This window comes from Gracilinanus agilis, chromosome 1 (genome assembly GCF_016433145.1).
Source record: "Gracilinanus agilis isolate LMUSP501 chromosome 1, AgileGrace, whole genome shotgun sequence".
Lineage (NCBI taxonomy): Eukaryota > Metazoa > Chordata > Mammalia > Didelphimorphia > Didelphidae > Gracilinanus > Gracilinanus agilis.
The window spans coordinates 218,026,651-218,053,136 of NC_058130.1; the positions used below are offsets into that span (position 1 = coordinate 218,026,651).

Consider the following 26,486-nt stretch of genomic DNA (forward strand, 5'->3'; position numbering starts at 1 on the left):
GTATAAGTGCTTTGCTAAGGGTTGGGTCACTAACCCTTTTCCTTTTAATGTAACTCTTGCACTGTGTAGAAATTGCACAGGGAACCCTGTCACCTTCAGGAAGAGAACGCCAATGTATTCCTCTAATTCAGTGATTCTCAAAGTGGGTGCCACCGCCCCCTGGTGGGTGCTTCAGCGATCCAAGGGAGCAGTGATGGTCACAGGTGCATCTGGGGGCGGTGAATAACTGTAAGGGGGCGGTGATAGTATGTGACAGGGTGCGCTAAGTAATATTTTTTCTGGAAAGGGGACGGTAGGCCAAAAAATTTGGGAACCACTGGTCTAATTGTACATACTGGTATCCTTGGCAGCCACGTCCCTGATCTAGGTGACAAGGACCTAGGTTGTTAGCAGTGTGAGTGGAAAGAAGGGGATAGATGTGGTGGCAGAATCAGCAAAATTTAGCAATCTATTAGATATGGGAAGTAAGAAAGACAGAAAAAAATCAAAGGAAACTCCAGAAATACAAACCTGGACAATTTAGAAAATGATGGGAAAGCTAGGAAAAGTAGATCTAAGAAGGAAGGACATGAGATATAACAGATTTGGGAAGGTAGCAGGCAATAAAGATATAGATCCTGGGGAACCCCTTTTCCCAGTTCAGGTGCCCAGAGGGCTAACTGAAGATGTCTGTGAGCCCCAGGGATTATAGAGAGAAAGTGCTTGCTTTGGGCAGCTGGACAGAGAGATAGGGCATGCAAAAAAAATGTCCTCAGGCATTGGGAAGAGGGGGAACAGAGCAACTCCCTCAGTGTACCTGGTACACTGGTACAGATTATGTAGTTTACAGTTGGATATGTAGGACTAGAATTAAGAGGGATTTCAGCTGGATTGAAGGAATTAGGAGTCATCTATATAGAGGTGATAACTAAACCCATGAAAGCAAATGCAATTAACTTTGTGGCCAACTTTGTGGAGGTCAGTGGAGAGAAGAAAGGGCTTTAAGGAATCTTCAAATTTAGGAGGCAAAAGAACTGATGATGATCTAAGAAAAAAACCTGAGGAGTCACCAGATAGTTAGGAGAACCAGAAAAGAAAATGCCACAATATTCAAAGAGAGAGAGAATGTTAAGTTTTATGGGGCAGAAAGGAATTTTTATCAACAGTTGCATTTTTAAAAAATCAAATAAAAAAGGAATAAAATTATTTTAGGGATTAGAAACCACCAGGGATCACACAACAGCGCAGATAAATAGCATTCTAGATCTAGAGCTGCAAGAGACCTCAAACTTTATTTAATCTACTTGCTCATTTAATTTTTTAAATTTTATTTCAATTTTCCATTCTAAATTCCCTCCCTTCTTCTACCCCTGCCCCAACCAATGAGAAGACAAAAAATACTCCTCAGATGAAAAAACTGAGATCCTAAGAGAAAAAGTGATTTGTCCAAAGTTATGTACATATTAAATGACAGAACTATGATCTGAACCTAGATTCTTTGATCAAATTCAGTTCTTTTTCAATCATATGTTGCATATCATGTTGCTAGATGATAGAGCTTTGAGAAAAATTTCATTAAGATTAAAGGGCCAGAAAACCAGGTTGAAAAAAGGCTGAGAAATAATTCAGTAGTTAGGAAGTAGAGTAAACAAATGTAGGGACAAGAAAAAAATTCTTTCTACAAGTTCAACAATGAAAGAGGTAGATGATCTAGGATGCCGGTTGCAGAGAATGGTGAGGTTCAAGTAAAAGCTTTTTATGGATGAAGAGGAGGCCTGAGCACGAGGGAGGAAAGAAGCCAGGAAATAGGCAAAGATCAATGGGGCAAGTGCCCAGGAGAAGGGAATGGGAATGGAAGGCACAGATAGATGGGCCAAATTTTTCAAGGCTCCCTCTTCCTCAAAAACTGAATCAACAGAGCAGGGGGCAGGAGAAAATGTCAAGCTTTCCAGGTAAGCTGAGAAGATTATAGAGTCCATGTCAGATGACCTTGGTTTTCTCAAAAAAGTAAGGTGAGGGGGGCAACTGGGTGGCTCAGTGGATTGAGAGCCAGGCCTAGAGATGGGAGGTCCTAGGTTCAAATCTGGCCTCAGGCACTTCCCAGCTGTGTGACCCTGGGCAAGTCACTTGACCCCCACTGCCTACCCTTACCACTCTTCCGCCTTGGAGCCAGTACACAGTATTGACTCCAAGACAGAAGGTAAGGGTTAAAAAAAAAAAAAAAAAAAAAAAGTAAGGTGAGGTCATCTGGTAAGAAAAGGTAGGTCAGGTGACAATGTTTTGAATGGTATTTTGGAGATCTATTGGCAAGTTCATTCTCTCCCATAGTTTTAACTATGATCTCTTTGGAGATTCGTCCCAAATCTGTATCTCTAACCATGATCCCCCTTACAAGGTATGACACTACATTTCAACCACTTACAGGACATCTATCCATACTGGATTATGCCAATACTTTCTCGAAACTATAAATTCTATAACAATAAACTCATTATCTTTCTCTTTCAGCTTACTCCTTCTTCTGATATCACTACTTCTACATTTCCAAAGCCAGTCCTTTGTGTTCAACACTTTGTGTATCACCTCTTATAGTAATTTAGTTACCAATCCCTATTGATCCTATCATTAAAAGATCCCATAGATCAGAGGCCATGTAGTCCATTCTCTTCATTTGATAGAAGAATGAGGCCCAAGTAGTAGATTAAGTAACTTGCCTAAAGTCACACAGATAATTAGCTTCATAAAGAGGATCTGAATTCAGACCTCTGTCTCTAGAATTAGTGCTATTTCTACTAACCTCTGTCTCTTCAAACAAGCCCTACTTCCTCATAGTTCTTTGGCTTTGCTCATTTATTTCTGATGCCACACTTTACCTAGTGAATTCCTGGTCATCTTTTAAAACCGAAACAAAACACCATATTTTATACATAAAGTTTCTCTATTTTCCCCAATAATCACTTTTGCTCTCCTCTAACCTAACAAAGCTCTTATTTTTTTAACCCTTCTGTCTTAGAATTGATATTAAGTATCCATCCTAAGGCAGAAGAGCAATAAGGACTAGGCAATCAGAGTTAAGAAATTTTTCCCAGGAAAGAGATGCTAGGGGAAAAGACTTGTACAAAATTATTTATAGCCACTCTTTGTGGTGGCAAAAAATTGGAAAACGAGGGGATGCCCTTCGATTAGGGAATGGCTGAACAAATTGTGGTATCTGTTAGTGGTGGAATACTATTGTGTTGAAAGGAATAATGAGCTGGAGGAATTCCATGTGAACTGGAAAGACCTCCAGGAATTGTTGCAGAGTGAAAAGAACAGAAGCAGGAGAACATTATACACACAGACTAATACACTGTGGTACAATCCAATGTAATGGACTTCTGTACTAGCAGCAATGCAATGATCCAGGACAACTCTGAGGGACTTATGAGAAAGATACTATCCACATTCAGAGGAAGAACTCTGGGAGTAGAAACACAGAAGAAAAACAACTGCTTGATCATATGGGTTGATGAGGATATGATTAGGGATACTGACTCTAAATGATTACCCTAGCGCAAATATCAATAATATGGAAATAGGTCTTAATCAAAGACACATGTAAAACCCAGTAGAACTGCACGTCAACTATGGGAGGGGGGGCAGGGAGGGGGGAGGGAAAAAACATGAATCTTGTAACCATGGAAAAATATTCTAAATTAATTATTTAAGTAAAATTGTACTAAAAAAGAAAGAAAGAAACTTTCCCAGGGTCATCTAGCTAGGAAATATCTGAGGTTAAATTTGAACCCCGGTCATCCCAACTCCAGGCCTGATGCTCATCCACTGTGCTACCTAGATGCTCCTAAAATTCTTTTTAATTCTCAATTTATAATGCACTTTTCCTACATGTTATATATAATAGTTACACATACATGATTTTATCCTATCTTTTAGAATTTACATTTTTCAAGGCAAGCTGTATCTCTTCCCAATCACTTAACATAATGTTCTGCACACTTCCTAGAAGTTATGTATGCTGATCCAAAATAATTCTGAAGGACTCATGACAAAGAATGCTATCCACCTCCAAAGAACTGGAGTCTGAATGCCGATCAAAGTTTACTATTTTTCACTTTATCTTATTTGGGTTTTTATTTTGGTATTTTGCTTTTATAAGAGTATTCTCTCACAACAATGACCAATATAGAAATATGTTTAGTATGAGCATATGTGTATAACCTAGATTAAACTGCTTACTATTGCAGGGTTAGGGGAAAGGAGGGAGGGAGTTAATTTATATTTTGAAAACTATTATTACGTGTAATTGGCAAAAAAATTTTTTTTAATTTATATATGTAATTATAGACTTTTTGCATTGGAAAGCACCCAAGAGGTTACCATCCCCTCATTTTGTAAATGAGGAAACTAAGGTTAAATTAGAGCAAGTAACATGCTCAAGGGAGTTAATGACAGCAAGAGATATGGAACCCAGGTCTCTTGACCACTAACCCAGTATTCTTTTTCATTATACTTTCCTTTGCACAAATGTTCAGATGAAAAAATGTTTTTTAACTCTAAATGATAAGGAAAAAAGATAAAGAAATACTGAAAGCTACTCAGAAGCTCTACAAAATTCATGTATCAGTTATGACATTAGAAGAAAGATTAGGGATAGCATTTTGGTGGCAGGATAGTAGAGTCATGGCACAATAAGTAGAATGCAGAAGAAAAACATGTAAAACTTTCGTCACAAAAGGAAAATGTAACTGATTTCTACAACTAGAATTACCTGGCCACAGTGACCAAATGACTTTGTACAAGAAGTAACCCAAACCATGGAAATGCCTTTCTGGATAATCCTTAAGTAAAATCACTTACGGGAAAATCAACATTACCTCCCTGTCTCTTCTGGCAACCAGATTTTTGCATCAACAATGGATACAGGGGTAGCAAGGTGGAGACAGGAAGTCCTGGGTTCAAATTTGACCTCAGACACTTCCTGGTTGTGTGTCTCTGTGCAAGTCATTTAATCCCAATTACCTAGTCCTTACTCTCTTCTGCCAGTACTCACTATTGATTCTAAGACAGAAGGTAAAGGCTTTAAGGGGAAAAAAAAGTTAAAAAAAAATGAAACTGCACTTGTCTGAATACTACTATATCTAAATTTTAAACAAGTTTTCTGTTTTCTCCAGCAAGCTAAAGATTTGCAAAATAACTAAGTACTGTTAAAATAGACACATGTAATCAACAGAAATCTGAGTACTAAAAGAAAAGGTACATACGGCTCCTTAAATCTGTAGTAAGAATGTGTTTGGCAGCAATGAGAAGCTCCTTTCTAAGATGTGCAGTTTCTGCTGGACAATTTGATAATAATTGTAACATTCCTTTTACCATTTGCTGAGAATATTTTGCCACTAAATCCTAAAAAAACCAAGAATTCAGAACAATATGTGTCACACATCTAAAAGAAAGATAACAGGTAAAATGCTCTTTTTAAACAGTTCAAATCAATCTAGCAGACTAGCTATACATACATCATATTAGACATGTTAAATATTAATTCTGTTTACTTGCTCCAAAAATTAACTGAAGCTATGGCTTGTTAAGTTCTCATGAACTTCTGCAACCATCTTGGTAGTAGGGACCCTAGAGCTTCAACCACTCCTTGCTCAAGCAAAGAATAATTTTACCAGGTGAAGACAAAAACAATTTGAACATGAAAATAGTGAAATCATCAAAAGAAAATTGAATTTAGAAGTGTCCTCGATAACCTATTTTGTCTAATTTCCTAGTTTTTTTAAGCTAACAAATTTTATTTCAATCATTTTAAAGTGAACAAATTATAAATATATGCCCAATTATTTAGAACAACAATGATTTCCCATTTAATTTTTAAAAGATTCTACAAAACTTGAATGAAAACTGAAGTTTTTAGGGACTGTGTTGGCTAATCAGAATCATTCCATAAGAAATTTATTTTGGGTTTTTGATTTTGTATGGGAAAGAATTGTCTATTTGAATAATAATGGGAAATATATTTCTTTATCCTGGGACTCCATTCTAGGAGCATAGGGCCACAACCAGTAGGCAATGGGTCGCTCAGGGTCACCGAGCTGGGAAGTGTCTGAGCCCGGATTTGAACCTAGGACCTTTCGTCTCTAGGCCTGGCTCTCAATCCACTGAGCTAGCCCAGCTGCCCCCCTACTTTAGGTTGCAGTTTCTTTAGCAGATTAGTTTTTACAGGGTGGGGTTGCTAGCCCCACGCCCAACCCTCCTCCTTTTTCATCCGGGCTAGGGACCGTCCTTAGCCCAGGAGTGGTAAGGGTGGGCGATAGGGGTCAAGTGACTTGCCCAAGGTCACACAGCTGGAAGTGTCCGAGGCCAGACTTGAACCTAGGACCTCCAGTCTCTAGGCCTGGCTCTCAATCCACTGAGCCACCCAGCTGCCCCAAATGGGAAATAACGGAACTCAATTTTCTCTTTTCCCCTTAAATCGCTATGAATTAAAATAGATTACATAAATAATTAGTCTTTCAAATAAGACAGAGTATACAGGAGAAATTACTTTAAAATCTAACATGAGCATCAATCAGGATTTATTTACCACACTTTTCATTTTACAATACAAAATTTCCCCTAAAACATTTATACAAAAGATTTTTACCAGTTACATAACTCTCCCACACATCTTTCTGATACAATTCCTAAGTAGTTCTAAATACTTACAACCTGCAAATAATCCTACTCCTCCTTTTCCTTCATCCCAGTTCCAAAATATTTACAACTAAAATATTTAAACTTACCTGGTAAATTCTTATAATGTAAGCTAAAAATGACAAAGTTTTAATCTGAGCAGCAATGAAATCAGCATACAATTCCTTATTGTATAGTTTATGTTGCCTGGAATAGAATCAAATTGCATTTATTGTTTCATACTTTAACTTCGTTAAGTGAATTCAGAATCAATTAAAAAGAGATTGAAGGTTATTATGCCCATAAACATGTATAATTTTCACAAAGAAATACAAATAAAGCACAAGCAACTTAAACTTATACACTACATTATACTTCCATTTTAGAGAATAGTAAAGTAGCCAAGGTTTAATCCTAAATTCCTACAAAAGAAAATAATACCCAAACCAGTACAATCAACAAAGTAGATGGAGACTAACCTTTAGAGGTGACGGATATTCAAAGGGAGAATGATTTAATCTTTTGGCTACTATTATCAAGGGTAATTAAGCTTTGTCATTGAGCTTCATTTACAAAATTTTAAGTTCACGGAAGACCTCAGGCTATAATATACTAAACATGTTCTTTCTAGAGTTTCTGAATTAATCATCACTACAGGAAAAATAGGTTAAAAAGATTTTAAAATGTATATGTTTACCAAATTTCTTTACAGATTTGTTTCAAGTTTTGAGTGTCCATATTATTATTTAATATCAAAATGGAAGAGTATAATATTCTTAGTTATGAATACAAACTCAAATTGTTTCATTATCCTAAACAAATCTCACCTGGCTTGGGCAGATACCTGAATTATAATAGTATTCATTATCAATGGCACAAACTCAGCCACAACATTATGAATATTCAGCTTGTAGAGCTAAAAACAAAACAACAAATATTAGACATTCAAGTTTTTCATTTTCTAATAAGTCTTTTAAACTTCATATTGTATAATTACACAATCTCCAAATTAGAAGACCTCAGAAATCACACCATTTTAAAAATTAACAAATGGTACTGTGTAAGATTAAGTCTAATTCAGGTTCTGAAATGGAATGAAATGATACATTCACAGACTATCTAAAAGTTCACAAAAGCTAAGTGAAAAGGACAAAAATATGTTCAGCAAGGATATAGCCCTGACTCAGCTGGGTGCAGCTTCTCTGCCCATTATTCTGTCCACTTGTGAAATAACTTTTGTACTTAGTTCACTAGAAGACTACATTCATGGCCCGAGCCTTCATCTGCTGAGTTTTAATCTACTAAAGATTTACTTTAACACAAATTATAGGTCACCATTGTTCCTTATTGTTTCAAAGTACCTATTTATTGTTTCATTTTTAGTAAAATCTCATCACGTAAAGGAGGATAATTGGCCATCAACATTTCTGGCATGTCCTTTTTGAGGATAAGGAAGTATCCTTAGCAGATCTGCTCAGCAACTTGAGCCTTTCCAGAGTATCCTTCAAAATGCTTCTTTATAGTCCCTTCTGTATGTTCAAAGTGAGAATAATTTATGTTACATCCTGAGTTTGATTCCCTCTTCTCCTCCCCTTCTCTCCCAAGGCTCTACCCCTTACCTTTGAGAAATCTCCCATTAACTTACGAGAAAGAATGCTATCCACATCTAGAAAAAGGACTAGGGGAGTAGAAACTCAGAAGAAAAACATATGTTGTATCACTTGATTATATGGGTTTATGATTTGGGGTTGTGGTTTTAAAACATTACTCTATAAAAAATATGAATAATATGGAATTAGGTTTTGAGTAATAAGATATGTATAAACCAGTGGAATTGCTCTGGGAGCGGGGAGGGGAGAGAGAAGAGGGGAGAGAAGACGGATCACGTAACCATGAAAAAATATTCTAAAAAAATAAAATAAAATAATTTTCAAGAATAAAACAAAAAAAAAAAAGAAAAAGAAAAAATCTCTCACTGAGTTCCCCATTCATACATGCATAATACTCTTCCTCCACCTCCTCCTCCCACCTACCTCCCTTTCCATTTTTCCCTTGGATTTTGGATGTCTCCTAGATCTAAAATCAATCTGCTTTGCCAAAAAGTTTAGATATTATCAAAAGTACTTTCCTGCTCTAAGACTTGACAGCTCAATATCACTAAGTATTGCTTTCCTAGGAACTACCTAGACAAAATTCTAATTATTGAAATAAGGCCACAATATGCAAATCACATACCTGATACATTAAAACAACAATTATGGGCAATTCAGCCAACACTTTCAAGGAAAGAGACCCTCTAGGAATTATAGAATGCTATAAGACAAAAAAAAATTAGAATTATGTTATTATTTTGAAGCAAAAACACTACAAATTGATGCGATACTACCCAATAGTAAAGAATTATTGACTACTTTTTGTTGAAAGGTTTGAGAACTATTATTAAAATGTAAAGTGCACCTAACAATTATCTTGTATTTTAAAATTTTATTGATATTTTGAATGTAGCCACTTAGTTTAAAGAGAGAAAGCTTGAGAAAGCGTGATTCCAATCTCCTCTAAAAATTCTTAATAAAGTCTTAATATCTAAAATTTTCTTAATTAAAAAAAAAAAGAACACCAAAATTGTCAACATAATAAATCCAGCCAGAAATCTGAATTCACACAGTAATTTTATTTAGAGAATTTCGAAGTACTTCTTTTAGTTTCCAACTTTATCCTCAAAAACTTTTAAAAGATTCTGCTAAATTATTCCAATGAGGTAAGGAATAGATTATATTAATTTAATTTTATGGATGGTACTGCTAACACACCTAGGCAACCAATGTCACATACCTAAGTCAAAGTTAAGAACACAATTCAGGTCTTTTGATCACCTTTGTGCTTTCTAAGAGATTGAGTCAGATATATTTATTACCATTAGATAATTCATTTTTTATTTCTTTTTAGAACAGCTTTCACTTTAAAGTGAATAAAAGTACCAGTAACAAGGGCTACTTAGTTGGGTTGGACTGGTGAAGAGGACTATGCAGAAATCTGTTTTTTACTCTTCAAGTAAAACTAAAGTAAAGGGGGGAAAAAACTTACTGTTCTTGTCTCACTGTCATCACGTTCAGGATTTACTTTTACAGCAAGGGTTGTGATCATACCAACCATTTCTGGAGAAGGAACTGTGTTGTCTGGGATCACTTGGGGATTCTCAAAATAACGATTCTAGAGACAGAATAGAAATGAATTATAACTTTTCTAAATCAAAACAGATTACCATTCCTCAATAAAATATTATCTGAAATTCAACCCAAATAAGAGCATGCATAAGCAAGAAAAATCAACTGCTGAAAGCAACAATAAAATCTACATATTTTTAAGTGCCTATTATAAATAATGTTTATGAAATAAATGTAGTTATTTTCAAATACTCTCCAATAAAGACAGCAGCTGTCTGGCTGCCTAAGTTCTGAAATGAGGTCAAAATACAAAATATCAATACAAAAGTCACGTGATTTTCCTGAATATTTTCTGGTTAATAATGAAATACAATTTCAACTATCTGCATAAGATACCAAGAATACTGTAAACTTTCACATTTTATTACACCTCAAGAAGTACTCTATAGTTAGAATCAACCAAACTTTTCAACATATTTATTGAAATGGACTTACTATTGACGTGAAAGATTAAAAATAGATGCACTATGGACTATGATATCCCATGCAGCACTGCCCCCCGCTATTTTTGTAAAAACATGAATTCTGAACATACCACTACTTTAGGAAGCTCCTTGTATATCTGTTTCACAAAGTCCAAAAAGTGATGAATCTAAAAACATTCATAAAAGTTTTTAATATATTTCTCACCATTTTTTGAAATACATTTAATGTGCTTAAAAATAAATATGCTTCTCTGTAAAGTTTAAGAAATTTAACTTTTAAAACTACTATATTAGCATTTATTAAATTTTTTCACACAATGTACAAGTCCTCTGCCAAAAAAAAACCCACAAAAGTTTTCTAACCTCCATCCCATGTTTACATTATTTTCACCTAAAAGGAGGAAATATTTCCCTCAAATTAGCAGAAAATACACATATAAAACTTCCTAAATTAAAACATATTGCAACTAACTCACAAATGTTCATAAAATAAAAACTTACTTCTTGTGTGATTGTTGGACGGAACTGTTTGTGCAGCTCAATAATTATTCTTAAACAAATAAGCACATTTTCTTCATTTTCTGTCTAAAAATAAAAGGTTTTAAACTAAATTTTACTTCATATCAGTTTTATTCCATTTCAAATTTAGAGGCTATAAAGAATATTTCCTAATGATTTTTTCCCTCCCAAAAACATCTGACAAAACAAAAAAAATGACTTTAATTGACAGAGCAAAATTTAGTGCTTTTTTTAGTTTGGTTACCTTCATTCAAATAAAGATTGACTATATGCAAAGTGAATATGTTCATTTTGAAATATAACAATTCAGAGACTGGACATAAGATAAGCCAGCACTTTTAAAGTTTGTTGGAAAAGAGCCTCTCAAAATTAAATTTAAGTTATATGAAACAATTCAACACTGCTGCAAAGGGTTGTAAATGGGTTTTATCCTAAATGACAGGTAAAAATGAAAATCAAAGGGGAAACAGCATATGCTGTTTTTCAACCATTAGTTCTTCAAATTAAGCCAATAAAACTGTCATGTCATTCCTACAAACTGAGAAGATTGTAGAAGTTTTTGAAAGTTACTTTCTCAATATTTTCTCAATTAAACTTTTTTTAAAGTCCATATAGATCTCAGCCTTCCATATAAGCCACAAACATCCCCTTTCTTTAAAGAGAAGAAAATGTTGTCTTTATTAAACATGATTGAGCAATTGGAATTCTTTTTTACAGTTACCTCCAGAAATCGAAACATCACAGACAAAACATTTTTGGTATGAGGACGAAGATGTTCATTTGTTGGTATTCTATGAATTATTTCAAGAACAAGTTTCCGCAATTGCTAAAGGGAAAGAAGAAAATTAAAAGAGAGTTTTAAAAAACAATTTTTTGTAAGAATTGGGAGTGAAACTTCTCATTCCTCTGGGGAACCCAGCCACTATGGAAGAGCCAGTGCAGTCTGGCAAAGTCTATACATTTAAACTTGTCATCCTTATTATTTTAAGATGGATTTGTTTTAAAGCAGGATTGACAGTTCTTTTTTTAAACTCTTACCTTTTATCTTAGTATTAATTCTAAGACAGAAGAGTAGCAAGAGGTAGGTAATTGGGGTCAAGCAACTTGCTCAAGGTCACACAGCTAAGAAGTGTCTGAGGCCAGATTTGAACGCAGGTCCTCCTGACTCCAACACTGGCACTCTATCCACTATGTCACTTAGCTGCCCCAAAGAGTTATTTTCTACATAGTCTAAAGACACGAACTAAAAAAAAAATCACAATTTTTAAGTATTTTCAATCTCTAGAGATAAGTTAATAAGGCTATAATCTCTCTTCATCACCTTTGTTTTTCACTGTCAAATTTCACAACCTATCAGAAGTTCAAAAAGATCAGAATGTGGGAACAGCATGATACAGTGATATGACACCAGGAGTTAGAGAACTTCAGTTTTAGTCTCAAATCCTACTGGGTGCCCATAACGACAACAGTTCCCTATCATGGTCTTCAATTTCTAAATCAATAAATCATTCTGACATTCTAGGACAATGAGTCTAGCTAATTGATTGGATTTTGAATTTTGACCCCATCTGAGCCACAAAGCCAAAACATAACTCCCAGGACAGGATTGGGCCTCGGGTTCATTTCTGATCCCTTAACCACAGCAAAAGTGGAAAAGCAAAGTAAATTCAGGCCACAGTACAGCAAATTTGCACTTTCTGGGGTCAGTTGTTTTCCTAATTTAGAAACCTCTCTACAAGTCAGGTTTGACAAATCAGACCAGGGAAAGACATTTCCCTTGCTCACATATTTAGTCCTGTTATTTCTCATATATATAGATAGAATGGCAACTTTCTGTAATTCTGGCCCCTAAATGGGTAATTGCACACTGCTTAAATCACTTTAATTGGGCCTTGATTCAAGGACCTGTAATAAGTTTATTTTTTCCTTACATTTTTTGCACATTTTACATTTCATTTACAAGTTAATTTTTTCTCCTTTATTTGACTTTTATTCTTTTTTTTTCTTTTTCCAATTGATTTCATACAACCCCGTGACTCGGCCATGTATCCTTGGCTAACCTGAGGTATCCTCTTCAGGGGAGAAATGTGTTATTTGGAATTTACCTCAGGGGGGTGCAAGTTTTAAAATCATGATGTCTGTATTATAATCTATAATGCAAAAAATATATACATTTTAACTCTTTTAGGAGTAATTTCAGGGGGGTAATATATAATTCTCAGAAGGAAATGTATGTTTATAATCTATAATGTAAAGTTTAAATTCTTTTGAGAGTAATTTCAGGATAAGAAATTTGCCATCTCCCCAGAATCCAGACAACAAACCTGTTTGGTGAAGACACCATGAAGATGCCTGAAGAGTCTTCACTGGATCATGAAGATCCAAATTGAACTTTGGGGTGCAGTTGACTGAACTATGGGGAGCTGAATGAGTTGAATGCATTTGTTTTTGAATGTACACTTTTATGCCAATAGGGGACTGTCCCAAATTGGCTTTTTGTCAATACGGATAATTTTTTTATCCTCTTTTCTTTTATCCCCAAATTCCTATAATTTAGAAGTTGACTATGTTTGTAAGACCCACCGAAAAAGACCAGTCTTTTTCGCAGGATCTCAGGGGGGAAATGTGTTATTTGGAATTTTCGGGGTTCCACTGAGAGGTATTTGAGGCTCATTTGAGCCTTGGAATACTTAAGATGTGTGACAGACTTCCTGTGGACATTTGGGGGACTTTGAAACTACATTTTCCATGATTCAATGGGTTTCCGGTTTCTGATGTGATGATGTGTACCAAGGTGGAGCATGGCTTAAATTGGGTGGTCAGGCTTGGAACTTCCTCTTCGGTACATAGGAGAAGGTAAATGGCTGATGGTGGCGTTTTTGAAATAGATCTTAGCCAGGCGTGTGGTTATTTCTTTATTTTACCAAGACGGCCCTAATTAAAATATTACTTCTCCTTTTACTCTCACTCTCTATTATTTTTAATTATTACAGAGTTTGTGATTCTCAATTTAGAATAACTGAACAGGAAGGGAGTGGAGGTGATATCTATATTTGCCATCCTATGCACTGTTTCTTCTTGTCCCTCATTCCCTCAGATAACTAATCAGAATCACTAGAAATCATATTAATATCATAAAGATAAGAATGAATCCAACTATGAGATATATCAGGAACTGCAAATTTCATACTTTTAAAAGCCATCTTAGATAAACATTTATTTTCGGTATCCAAAAATTTAAAAGTCAAGTGCTTTCATCCAGAACACAATAAAAACCTTACTCAAACTATTTCACTAAATAACATTTCTACAATGTGATGACTAACACTTGAAATAACCTAGGTGTACTTTAACCAATGAACAATCATTTACTAACTCATTGAAGGAACAATGATTGAGTATCTACTACATTCAAAACACTGTGTTGGGCCAGTGTTAGTAACTAAAAGGGAGGGATTACTTCTTCCTGTTTCATGGGGCAAGAAGGGGTAAATTTAATCAGTAAAGGCTTCCAAAAGTTTAATTCAAGCTAGAGAATGGTAGGATTTTGGTAAGTGAATATTTGAGAGTCTAGCAAGCAGTAGAACATTCCTGACACAGGGAACAGCATGAGCAAAGCTGTGGAGGTAGGAAAGAATAAAATGTGTCTGGGGGACTGGACAACGGTCAAATTTAGTTGAAATAAAGAAGAGTGTGAAATATGCCTGGAAGATAAAATGGAGCCAAACTCTGGAAAACCTTGAATGTCAAGTTAAGGAGTTAAAATTTTATTCAAGTAGGCAAAGGGAAGCCAAGGAAGTTATATAATAGGGCAATTATTTGATCAGAATTGTGCACAAAGATTAATTTGCTAGAAAAGCCTAGGCAATCTGGAGATTAAAGCACAGACAACTAGTTAAATGAGTATTATGATAGTCCAGATAAAATCACCAAAATAATTTAGTGGCTAAATAACTTAAGTTTAAAAGAAAAAGATGGTAAAGGAGAGGAAGGAGAAAAAAAAAAAGACATGCATTTACTGGAGCACCTAAACAATTTTTAACAAGAAATTTTATCAACTAAGTAATTCTTTTTTTTTTTTTAAATCCTTACCTTCTGTCTTAGAATCAATACTGTATATTGGTTCCAAGGCAGAAGAGCAGTAAGGGCTAGACAATGAGGATTAAGTGACTTGCTGGAAAGTGTCTGAGGCCAGATTTGAATTCAAGACCTCCTAGTCTCTAGGCCTGGCTCTCAACCCACTGAGTCACTCAGCTGCTCCCTAAACAATAATTTTTGACAAGGTTATCCTCAATACAAAAATCCTCACTGATTCTTAATCTATACCATGAACTTTCTAGTTTATGTATAATCCTTTTAGAAATGAGGCACTACTAGAACACTGTATCTCTTTCTTTTTTTTTGACAGGATAAATGATATTTTAAAGAGATTACCTGTGCTGGTTTCTCTTGCAGAAACTGAACTTCTCCATCTTGTAGAAATGTAAGAAATCGAGGGATAATATGCTCTAGGAATGTAGAATACTGAGGGGATGATGTTACATTCTATTTACACAAAAACAAACCAAGAAAAGACATTGTTAATATTATTTTCATTTTAAATTTTTTTTTAAATAATTTATGTGCTGAGGCTGCTGAGAAACTCTTTTCCCAAATAACTACAAACATCCAATATGTTTGAAACGCTTTGGATAGCATTTATCAAATTACAGTATGGAAGGCATGTACTAGGCACTGTAGGGTGCAAACATGAAAAATGACACTCCCTGTACTCAAAGCACCTTACATGGGGAGGTTTGGAGTGTGGGGGGGTAACAGAATGGGAGGAAAGAGGTTAAGCCATACGGACAAATAAGTATAATACAAGGCATAATATGACAGAAGTAAATGACTAGAGAACAGTATTGTAGGAATATCTGAGGGAGAGAGCAATAAGGTTGGAAATAAGACCCTAGTAACACTGGAAAGATAGGTTAAAACAAGATTATGGAGAGTTTTGAAAGTCTGCCTAAGGAGTCTGTATGTTATGCTTTAGGTAATAGGAAGCCACAAAAGGCTATGAAGCAGGAGAATGCTTTAAATTAATCTAAGTATTATAATCTATGTGAATAATGGGTTGTAGAGCCTGAAAGTAGGAAAATTACTTAAAAAAAAAAAAAGAGGCTTTCATCTAACCATTACAACAATCTCTACAAGAAGGGATAAGGGCTTGAACTAGGATGATGGTACTTTGAGAGCTGAAGAGGAGAAAGAAGCTGTTGTGCCACATATAGGTAGGATTATCAGAATTTATCCCCTATTTAGATATGGGAGATGAGAGAAACAGAAGGGGACAAAGAGTCTAATTTTAGTGCTTCAGTGACCTGAAGAGCAATAATGTCATAAAAACAAAACAAAAAAAAACAGAAGTTGGAAGGAATATGCAAGTTTAGAGTTGGGGAAAGAAGAGAATGAGTTCAATTTTAGATATTTTGAGTATGAGATGCTGGTTGAATACTCAGGAGATAGCCTAAGCTTCAAAAATCCAAAAATTATTTTGATAGGTTCTCTTTATAACACCATACCCCCATATCGAATTTTAAAACAATAACCATTACAAAAAAAAAAAAACTAATAGCGGAGACTAACTCATTCACATTAATAATACATTATTGTACTTTTTCATCACTTATTGGTACAATGGTTCTATAAAGCAATTTGGAATTCTGCCAAGAAAGTGATTAAAATGTCCGTATCCTTTAATTCAGATTCTACTGCTGGGTATGTAGGTATTCCAAGGAGGTCAATGACAAAAGGAAAGGTTCCACTTACACCAAAATATTTATAGCAACATTTTTCAAGAACGAATAGCTAAAAACAGTATTAATGTCCATCAACTGGAAAATGGATAAACATGTTGTAGGTACATGAATAAAATTAAATATTACTGTGCATTTAGCAAATGATGACTATGAAAAATACAAAGAAGCATGAGAAAACTTTAAAAAAAATTGGTACAAAGTAAACCAAATAAGAAAAAAAACAAACCCATAAACAATGTAAATGGAAAGAATAACAAAGCAAATGAAAACAAATGCTGCCAAAATATATAAAGACCAAAATTGACCCAAAGAAGAGAATTAAAAAGACACTTCCTCCACATACATCTTTATAGAAGACTGAAGTATGGAAAACATAATTTTAACATGGTCATCAATTTTTTAGGGGGAGGGATTTATTTTTTAATTTGTTTTTTTTTTAATAGGGATAGATAGGTAATGGGGAAAAAGAAGATATATTAGGAAATCTAGATGAATTAAAAAAGATAAACAAAAACTTATTGTTTAAAAATGACACCACTAGACAACTCCCCATCCTCCTTTGCAGGAGTGGAAGATCCACAGGTGTGGAGCAATGCATGTATTTTCAGATTTTTTTCAATGTACCAATAAGTTTTACTGATTTTTTTTTTTTAGTCCTTGTTATACGAGATGGTTCCTTAAGAATGAAAGAAGAAAAAGGAAATACCAGAAGAATCAGGAAATGTAAAAGCAGATAGCAATAAAATTTTTTTTTCTTAAATAATAAGTTCTAGTTGTATACTCAACTTGTAGCATATTCAAGGACAGGATTACTTCATGTTATTCCACCAAAATTTTAATTCATCATTTTGATCCGTGGAAATCACCCATGCAATTTAAAACTGGAAAGTCTCTTTTGTCCTAAACTATTAAATGCTCCAAAATTTAAATATGTTTAAATAGACAAGGAAATGATTTTTTGAATTCCCAGTATTAGTCTTTATCATCTCTGCCACTTATGCCCTTATGTGACCCTAGGGCAAATCAATTCACTAGAGACTCAATTTCCTCATGGTGTAAGGAGGTGACATCTAAGGGTTTCTTCCTGTTTTAAATTTATGATGATATGATATTTTTTCTAACTACTAGGACTTGAGGGAGTAGAGATTTTTACCATATAAAGCACCCATTTACATTTTCTGAAACTGTGTGTCTGATGAAGAGGGAATGAGTGAGTCAGGGAGTAAGAGCAAAGATAATAGGAAGACAAATACCTGAGTGCTACTTATGGTTGAAACTTCACATAATATTAAAGACCTACAAGAAATTTAAGGGAGAACATGGACAAACACAAAAGATGAAAAAGTATAGAAATCACAAGGTACCACTGAAGGTATAGCTACCTTGTTAAGATTACAGATCCTCTGATCTAATATATAAACCCACTATTCTAATTTCTTGGTTCTTTATAAGAATTACTTTTGTGAGCCTTGCTTAAAAAACCCATTATTATGGGTTTTGGATAATTCAACAGCATTACTTTGCAAAGCTCCAGGCATTCTATAACAAATGTTTGCCAATTTGACACTTTCATTCTGCCACAAATTTGAAAATTCAACAAATATTGTTTGTTACTTATGTACTATACTAAGCACTGCCCTCACGGAGCTTATGTTCTGCTGGAGGATTATGTACAATTAAAAAATAATATTAAATAATTCCAAGAAGGAGAGCAGTATTAATTAAGAAGACCAGTTATTAGGACCTTGTGTAGGAGAGGACATCTGAGCTGGGCTGTAAGGGAAGCTAGGGATTTCACCACAAGGGAGTAGGGTGGACTTTGGAGATGACTCAATGAAAACTAGAGATAGAATGTCAGGTTCAGGAAACAGCTAACAAATCAATGTGACTGGGAAGTACAGTGTATATAATGAAGCAATATGAAGAAGACATGGAAAAGCAAGTAAAACCTATATTTTGAAGGGCTCTAACGGAGTTTATTTGCATTTTATCCTAAAAGTGACAAGAAGTAATTGAAGATTTCTCTTGTGGGGTAGGAAGAAGGTTGTTACATAATCAGATCTGTATTTTAGGAATAGCCATTTGATACACCTATATGGAAGGATTGAAGAGTAGAGAAACTGAAGTCAGTGAGACTACTGAGGAGTTTTGCAATAATCCAGGTGACAGAGAAGGGTCTGAACTAGGGTAGCTGCCATGTGATTAAAAAGAAAGGTTAAGGTGGAAAACTTATTTGGAGGAAGAGTAAAGGAGATCTGGTAAATGATTAGATATTAGAATTGAGAGAAAAAAGAATCAAAGATGACTACAAGGTTATGAAACTGAGTAACTGGAAGGACTAGGGATATTATCAACAAAAATTGCAAAGTTTGGTGGAAGATTAGGTTTAGGTAGAAATCAGTAATTATGGACAAGGTGAATTTGATATGCCTGGGAAATAATCAAGAGATTTCAGAATGCAGTTAGTACTCATGTTCAAGAGAATAAAGAAAGCCAAATAAATATGTTTGGAGATCTGCACAAAGAAAATAATTGAACCAGAAGAGCTAATGAGATCACCAAGGAAGATAATGGAGAGACAAGAGGTGCAGGCAGCACAGAACCATGGAGAGATTCCTTCACAATGATTAAGAGTATTTTAGGGGACATAAGATTGGTAGAACTGCAGAAGTTTTAAGTTAAGACCCCATATTCCCATAATATCAGCCAGAACTGTTGAAAGTAAAAATTTGTGGTACACGAACCTGAATTAATATCAACTAATTCTGTCCCCATATGAATTGACCTCGGGCCTAACTGAGGGCCCTCTGGGGAGGAAGAAAATAAAACAATTTTTAGGTTGGAGAGGGAATTCTCTAGTCCAAAGAACTTCCATCAATACTGCTTTTTAAGTTTATTCCAGTGATTTTTGTTTTTATCTTCCCAAATACTTCTACCTGAATTAACTAGACCTTATTTTTAGTACAAGGACTATTCATATAAAGCTTTGGGCTCTGACAGATCCCTCAAACTGGATAAAGAATAGGGACCAAGACACAAAGAATAAGGATCCACCAAAGTGTAAAGATAGGATTAACTCTCCCCTTGACAATTTTTAAATTAATCAACAAAAACTGAAAATACCCCCAATTAACACTAAGTAGGGGAGGTCTGCAAGCCACTTGCTAAAGTGGATGTCAACTCCAAAAGCAACTGACCACCCCCTGAGCAGTGCTAAGCAAATCGATGGACTGCAGTTGGTCCCCATAAAGTGGAGGAAGGGACAGGAAGTGATGTGGAAAAAGGACTATAAAAGTCCTGAACTTCCTGTCCAAGGGGTCTTTGGCCTGAATTTTCAGCTTGAAGGATCTTGGACTGCTTCTGGCAAGATTGCTCCTGGATCTTCTCCTTTGGAGCTTTGGCTTGGGTGAGTGAGAAGCTGGCCCTCCTTTCCTAGCTTCTGGAGAAATTAATTCTGGAGAGGCCTCCCCTTCTTGGAGGAGGCCATGTGTATTGAACCCTAGTTTAATTCACCACTGAGTCCTCTGGCTGAAGGGTTAATGAGCCCTGCTTGGGTTGAGCCGGGGACCAGACCAACATTTAGGGTGATAGGCTAGACTTCTTACTCTACCCTCTTTCACATTTCTCTACTTTCACTCTTTCCACCTCTTTGTAAATAAAGCTACTGAAAGTCAATTTGACTTGAGCTATAATATTTTTAAATCGGCAACCACAGTCCTATCTTAGAATTCTTAAATATTTAGTCAATCCCTTAATTTTAATCTTACAAAAGGAGAAAAAGAAAGAAAAGTTAGACACATAAAGAAAATCAAAAAATAACAGTATCCCAGAAGTCATAGGAGGAAAAAAAGTGTTCAGCGCTCTCAAAAGCTGCACAAAGATCAGAGAGAATGACAACTAAGGAAAGGTCATTGGGACTGCTTATTGAATAACTTAATGGTTAAGGGATTACTAGTAACTTTTTAGAGGAAATCTTCAGTTGAATGATTAAGTTAAAAGTCTAAGTGCAAGAGAAAAAAAACCAGATGAAGAGGAGGACAATGGAGGCAATGAGTACAGAAAAATCTTACTAGTAGTTTGGAGCTTTGAGAATGAAGAGATAGAGACCAAAAGCCTGAAAAGATAGCTGTCAAGTAAAAAAGTTTTCTTAAGGATAGGTGAAAAAAATGGTTAAATTTGTAGGGGAAAGAAGAAAAACTGAAGATGAGAAAAAAGAAAAGGAAAGGGGAGGAAGAAGAAAGATAGGAAGGGAAGGGACTAAGGGCATAAATGGAGACATCAGCTAAGGCCAAAAGAAGTGTCACCTCTTCATCAGAGACTGGAAGCAACAGAAGTGGGGAGAAGGTAGAGGGGAGGGCATCAGATGAAGATAGATTTTGAAATGCAGAGTGGGGGAAAAGATGGATAGCTGAAATCAGTTAACACAAACTTCTGGCTATATATCTAAACATCCTGGGGGTTTTCCAGTACAACAGAATCCAGCAAGATGCTGAGAATTCTTATTTGTTTACAGAATTCTAATCTAGGGTTTTCTCCATTATCATACAAAATAGAAACATAATTGTTGGAGCATAAACTGAATCCAACTACAAAAAGGCAGTATTATAAACATATGATGGAGTACCAGGCTTGGAGTTAGGAGGGCCTGGGTTAAAAGCTGGCCTCAGATACTTCCTAGCTGTGTGATCCTTTACAAGTCACTTAACTCCAAATGTCTAGCCCCATACCACTCTTCTGCCTTAGAACTGATTCTTAGCAAACATTATAAGATAGAAGGGGTAAGGGCTTAAAAAAATTTTTTTAAATAAACATGTGAGATTTTTAAATGAATCCTGATGGTATCTGTTGAAAAAAAAAATTCAACTCAATTAAAAATGAAAGGATCATAGAATCCTAGATTTAGAGTGGAAATAACCTTGGAAAACCTCAAGTCTAAACCTTGATTTTATAGATGAATAAAATGAGATGCAAAAAAAAAATTATGTGACTGCCCAAGCTCACAATGATAGTGACTGGCAAAACCAGATTTAAAACCCAAATGCTCTTATCCGGCATTCTTTTCAATGCACCATACTACAATTCCTCAATATATTATTGGGAACAAATAAGCAACAAGATGGTGACAATTACAGATCCTAAGCAAGAGCATAAGATAATTAGAAATCTATAACTTGTTTCAGTCTCAATTCTATAGCGATATATCACAAACTATAAAGTAAAATAAAATCAGCATTCACTGTAATTCAACAACAATTAAGCACCTACTACATGTCAAGCTCTGTGCTAAGTATTAAAAGTACAACAAAAACAAAACAATCCCGCCTCAAGATTACATTCTACAACAGCAAGCACAAAGGTACATAAATACCTAAGAGTTAGCTAGGTTGAACAGGAGAGAAGTGCTGGACCTTGAGTCAGAAGTCTTGAGTTCAAATGCTGCTTCAATTATCAGCTATGTGACTCTGGTCAAGTTACTTAAATCCTCTACCTCAATTTCATCATCTATAAAATGAGGATAATAACAGAACCTACTTCCCAGGGCTGTTATGAGAACAAAATGAGATGTTTGTAAAGTGCTTTGCAAACCTTAAAGCCTATATAAATGCTAGCTATTATGAATATTAATAATTCCATGATTATCACTGAAAAAACAAATTATGCAGAAACAAATTTCAAAAGGCATTAATTAGAGGAGCCCTGAGAAAATCTTCAGGTGGGAAGTGACACCTGAGCTAGGTTTTGAAGGAAGTTAGAAATTCTAAGAGGCAGAAATACATTCCAAACCTCTGCAAAGGCTCAAAATCAAGAGATGAAATTTCAGGTACAGGGAACAGTTAGCACGCCAGTTTCACTGGAATACAGTGTTAGAAGAGTAACATAAACCAGTAGTGGAAAGGTAGACAGCAGTCATATTATAGAAGGTTTTAAACAAAAAGCTGGTGATTTCTTTATTTTACCCTAGAGAGAACAGGGAGCCACACTAAAAAGACTTTTTGAGTAGGAAGATGATATGGTCAAATTTGGGGTTTAGGAATATAAATTTGGCAGTGTGGACAATGGATTAGAGAAAAAAGGGGACTGGCAGAAGGGCGATCAATTAAGAGGATACTACAGTAGTCTAGGCAAGAGGTGATGAAAATAAGATTAAAGGCTATATGAATGGAGAGAGGGGAAAAGATATGAAACATGTTCTAGAAGTAGAAATGTCAAAACTTGGCAAATAAATGGATATGGGGAAAAAATGAGATGAGTTAAGGATAATTTCAGGTGGTAAACTTTGGTGAATGGAAGGTTAGTTAGGCCCTGAAAATAAAAGGGGATTATAAGTCATCAAATATTGTTCAAACTAAGAGAATATTGACACAACTTCAAAATAGAAACAAAGTTTTAAGGCATACCTCAAAATTTTCACTAACTTCTTGCATCATTTTCAGTTTTGTTTCATCCGCTATAAATGGCAAAATATACTCAAGTTATTGACATTTTTTTAATCCTACAACTATTAGACTTACTATGAAAAAGAAGCAATCAGATCTTATCAGTTTGAATATCATGGCCCTATATAAAAAGGCATATAACTAGATCCTTATCCTCATTCATACCCCAGTCATACATCCAGGCACAAGTGCGCGCACATACAGTCATTCATATATACACACAAACATTTGCCTCTTTAGGGCTCCAACCAATAATATCCATCATTTTGCTTCTCAACAAAAAGAGGAAAGGAAATGTAAAGTGAGCTTTAAAGCCATCATTTATCTGACTAAATTTCAATTTAACAATGGAGCAAATAAGTAATATAACTGTGCTTCCTGAAATAGCAAGGGGGAAAAAAAATCAACTTACGTGTATTTACATCTGTAAGAGCAGCCACAAACTGAAGGTATTTTTTCATCAGAGTGGTTTGGTCAACCACTGTGGCCCCAGGTGTTGCAACAAATGCCATTTTTCTTTTGAGTTAGTTTGTGTTTCTTAGAAGAATGGAGTCAGGGCCATTAGACTATCCAACCTATTTTTACAAAAAGACACATATTATCTCTATTCCAGGCCATATGCCTATAAACTTCCTAAAGTTTAATTCTAAATACCCAAATACAAAGCCAGTTAATCCACGAATTTTTAAATTTTATTTTTTTAACTCTTACCTTCCCGCTTAGAATCAATACTGTATATTTGTCCCAAGGCAGAAGAGCAGTAAGGGGTAGGCAACAGGAGTTGTGACTTGCCCAGTGTCACACAATTAGGAAGTGTCACATTTGAACCGAGGACCTACCTCCCATCTCTGGGCCTATCTCTCAATTCACTGAGCCACCCAGCTGCCCCCAATCCATTAATTTTTGAAAGGTTTTCTTTAACCTAAATTCTCATCTTCTGCTGCCCTTTAAACATATGCAAAATGCAGGGTTTGTTTTTTTTTTCTATTCAATGTCCAGACTTCTTCACTTTCAAGGAAGAGTAGAGAAACACCTTCCTAAACAACACTCATTCTCCTAAATTTGCTAACTTTCAGGCCCCTCTCTCCTCTTCTTTTCAGTTATGATGCACTTACAGAGAGAAGGGACTCTCCTGACATATGCTCCCTTGTAACCTCAAACTCACTCAGAGATGATGGAGACAATAACATCACTAGTGTGGATCTGTTCTAGTCAGAGACATAACAGAACCCTGTCCCTGTGCCACCCCCACCCCCATTCACAAGAGCCCAGAGCCCCCAATCGCAGCAATTTATTTTAAAAGCCCCCAAAGCAGGGCACAATCACAGGCCTGGGATAAGTACCACCCCTCTACCCCGCCCAGGGCTTACAGTCTCTTTAAATAAGGTGGGTCTGATAGTGAGTCCTCTGTGGATGGAGCACTGGTTTCCAGGAGACCCAGACTTCTGGGGCTCCCCACAGAGCTCCTCCCCTTACCCCATCCATCACTCCTTTCACCCCTCCACCTCCCAGCCTAGGTAGGGGTATAGAAGGGGGTCTCCGCTAACTCTCAGAGAAGGGGGAGGGCGGGCATCAGTAATAGTCGGGGCTCCCGGCATCCACTTCCGGGTAGCTCCCCCTACCCAGTCCCCTCCCGGAAAACCTCCCAGCATCCTCCATCCCAGACCTCCCAGGTCCGAAGAAAGCCCCAGGCCCTCCGACTCGGCCCCCACGCCTTCACCCCTGCCCCACCCCTCAACCCTCCACCCCCCACCCCATCCTACAACGCCTGCGAAGCCGCCTCCGCTCCGGGCGGGGGCGCTGCTGCCGCTAACCTTCTCTCTAGACCACGGGCTAAGAGATCGGAGCTTCACGCCGGGAGTCAGGGATTCGAATCGGATCCCCCCCCCCCTCCTCAGTGGGCCTGTCCACGCCGTTGGAAGAGGGGGGGCGGGGTGTCACTTCTTCCCAGCCCCAACCCGACCCCAAACACTCCTCGGGTTCCCTTCTTTGTTGCAGTACAGGAGAGTTCACCGTTGCCCCGGCCGGTGCTACGGTACCCGCAGAGGGTCAATTCCAAAAGCCGCCTTGGCCTTTCCCTCGTTCCGCCCCCCCACCTTACCCTACCTAAGAGTAATATGTAGGTGGGAAGCCTCAGAATAGGCCTCTTGGCCCGGTCTCGCACGAAAGTGGGTAAGGAGGGCAGGAGAAGGGGCTCACGTGCGATGCCCCAGCACCCTTTTGCCCCAGCATCACCCTCAACTACGTCCGGGACTGGAAAGGCCTCCTGGCTCCCATGCACCGGGGCTTCAGGCGGACTCGCCTGCGCACGCGCTCAGGAAACCCGGCCTGCCGCAGAAAGCCCACCCGGGGAAGCACGCTCCCCTCCCCCAGCCCACCCTCCCGCCGGGGAACGTTCGGAGGGAGCGCGGCTAGATGGAACGTTTGCTCACTCACCCTGAGAGGCTGCAGCTTTCCCTGCAGCAAGCAGGCCCATGGCTCCCGGAGCAAAGCTGCCGCCCTGCAAAATCTCCGCCCCCGCTTAAAGCGACAGGCTCCCCCCCTGTGCTGCCCCCCGCGCGCTGGGCAGCCAATCAAAAATTTAGTCCACAGAAGCAGCACCAGTCAGGTGTCACCTAAGAGGAACTGGGTGCGGCCTGGCCCGAAGCAGGGGGAAAAAAGTACCTTTAGGGTAATGGACATCTCTTGGGAGCAGTGTAAGAGTTATGCCTCTATGTCTGTAAAATGCTTAAGTATAGTCTCATCCCTTTAAGCACTGAAGGGACTGGACTAAAAGTAATCTCCGCAATAGCCTAGCAATTGTGTCCTGCCCACAGATACTAAGTATCTTGTTAGTGGTTTGTTTCCCTCTTCTGAGAACTGAGCAGCCTTGCTAAAAGATAATTATTAGTAGATTTCATTTCATCTCCTAAACCTTCTCAGTTTTTCTCACGCCTGGTGGGAGAACGAAAAGGCCAGAACAAACCCAAAGTGTGTGCATTGGACTGGAGACTTAGGGTTGGGAAGCAGAGAGACCTGAAAGATGATTCACTTTGGATTAAGTTGTTGTTGACTTCTTGACCCCATGGACGATAGCATTGTCCAAGGTCACGTTCATTGTTTCCATGATGTTATCCATTCATCACACTTTTGCCTTCAATCTTTCCCAAAATCAGAGTTTTTTCCCAGTAAGTCCTGTCTTCTTATTAGGTAACCAAAATAAAGATTCAACTTTGGTATGTGACCTTCCAGGGACTAGTAGGAATTAATTTCTTTAGATATTGACTGATTTGATCTTGTTACTGTCCAAAGGACTCTCAAAAAGTCTTTTCCAGTACCATAATTCCAAAGCTTCAGTTCTTCAGTATTGAGCTTTTCTTCTAGTCTAGCTCTCACAGCAGTACATTGCTACTGGAAAAACCATAGCTTTGATTTATTTTTTATTATTAT

General features: G+C 36.9%; 1 protein-coding gene across 1 annotated transcript in view; it reads right to left on the reverse strand.

The window, feature by feature from the left end:
* The window catches only part of LOC123234219 (transformation/transcription domain associated protein), a 175,911-nt gene extending 150,340 nt beyond the window's left edge, over positions 1-25,571 (reverse strand). The window contains exons 1-12 of the mRNA XM_044660153.1: positions 25,494-25,571; positions 23,470-23,632; positions 23,019-23,068; positions 15,254-15,364; positions 11,541-11,645; positions 10,802-10,885; positions 10,411-10,467; positions 9,736-9,861; positions 8,887-8,964; positions 7,479-7,567; positions 6,762-6,858; positions 5,241-5,379 (exon numbers count right to left, since the gene is read on the reverse strand). Of these exons, the coding sequence (XP_044516088.1) occupies positions 5,241-5,379; positions 6,762-6,858; positions 7,479-7,567; positions 8,887-8,964; positions 9,736-9,861; positions 10,411-10,467; positions 10,802-10,885; positions 11,541-11,645; positions 15,254-15,364; positions 23,019-23,068; positions 23,470-23,569 (1,036 nt within the window). The 5' untranslated portion in view covers positions 23,570-23,632; positions 25,494-25,571. The remainder of the gene's footprint in view (positions 1-5,240; positions 5,380-6,761; positions 6,859-7,478; positions 7,568-8,886; positions 8,965-9,735; positions 9,862-10,410; positions 10,468-10,801; positions 10,886-11,540; positions 11,646-15,253; positions 15,365-23,018; positions 23,069-23,469; positions 23,633-25,493) is intronic.
* Between the last annotated feature and the right edge of the window lie 915 nt (positions 25,572-26,486).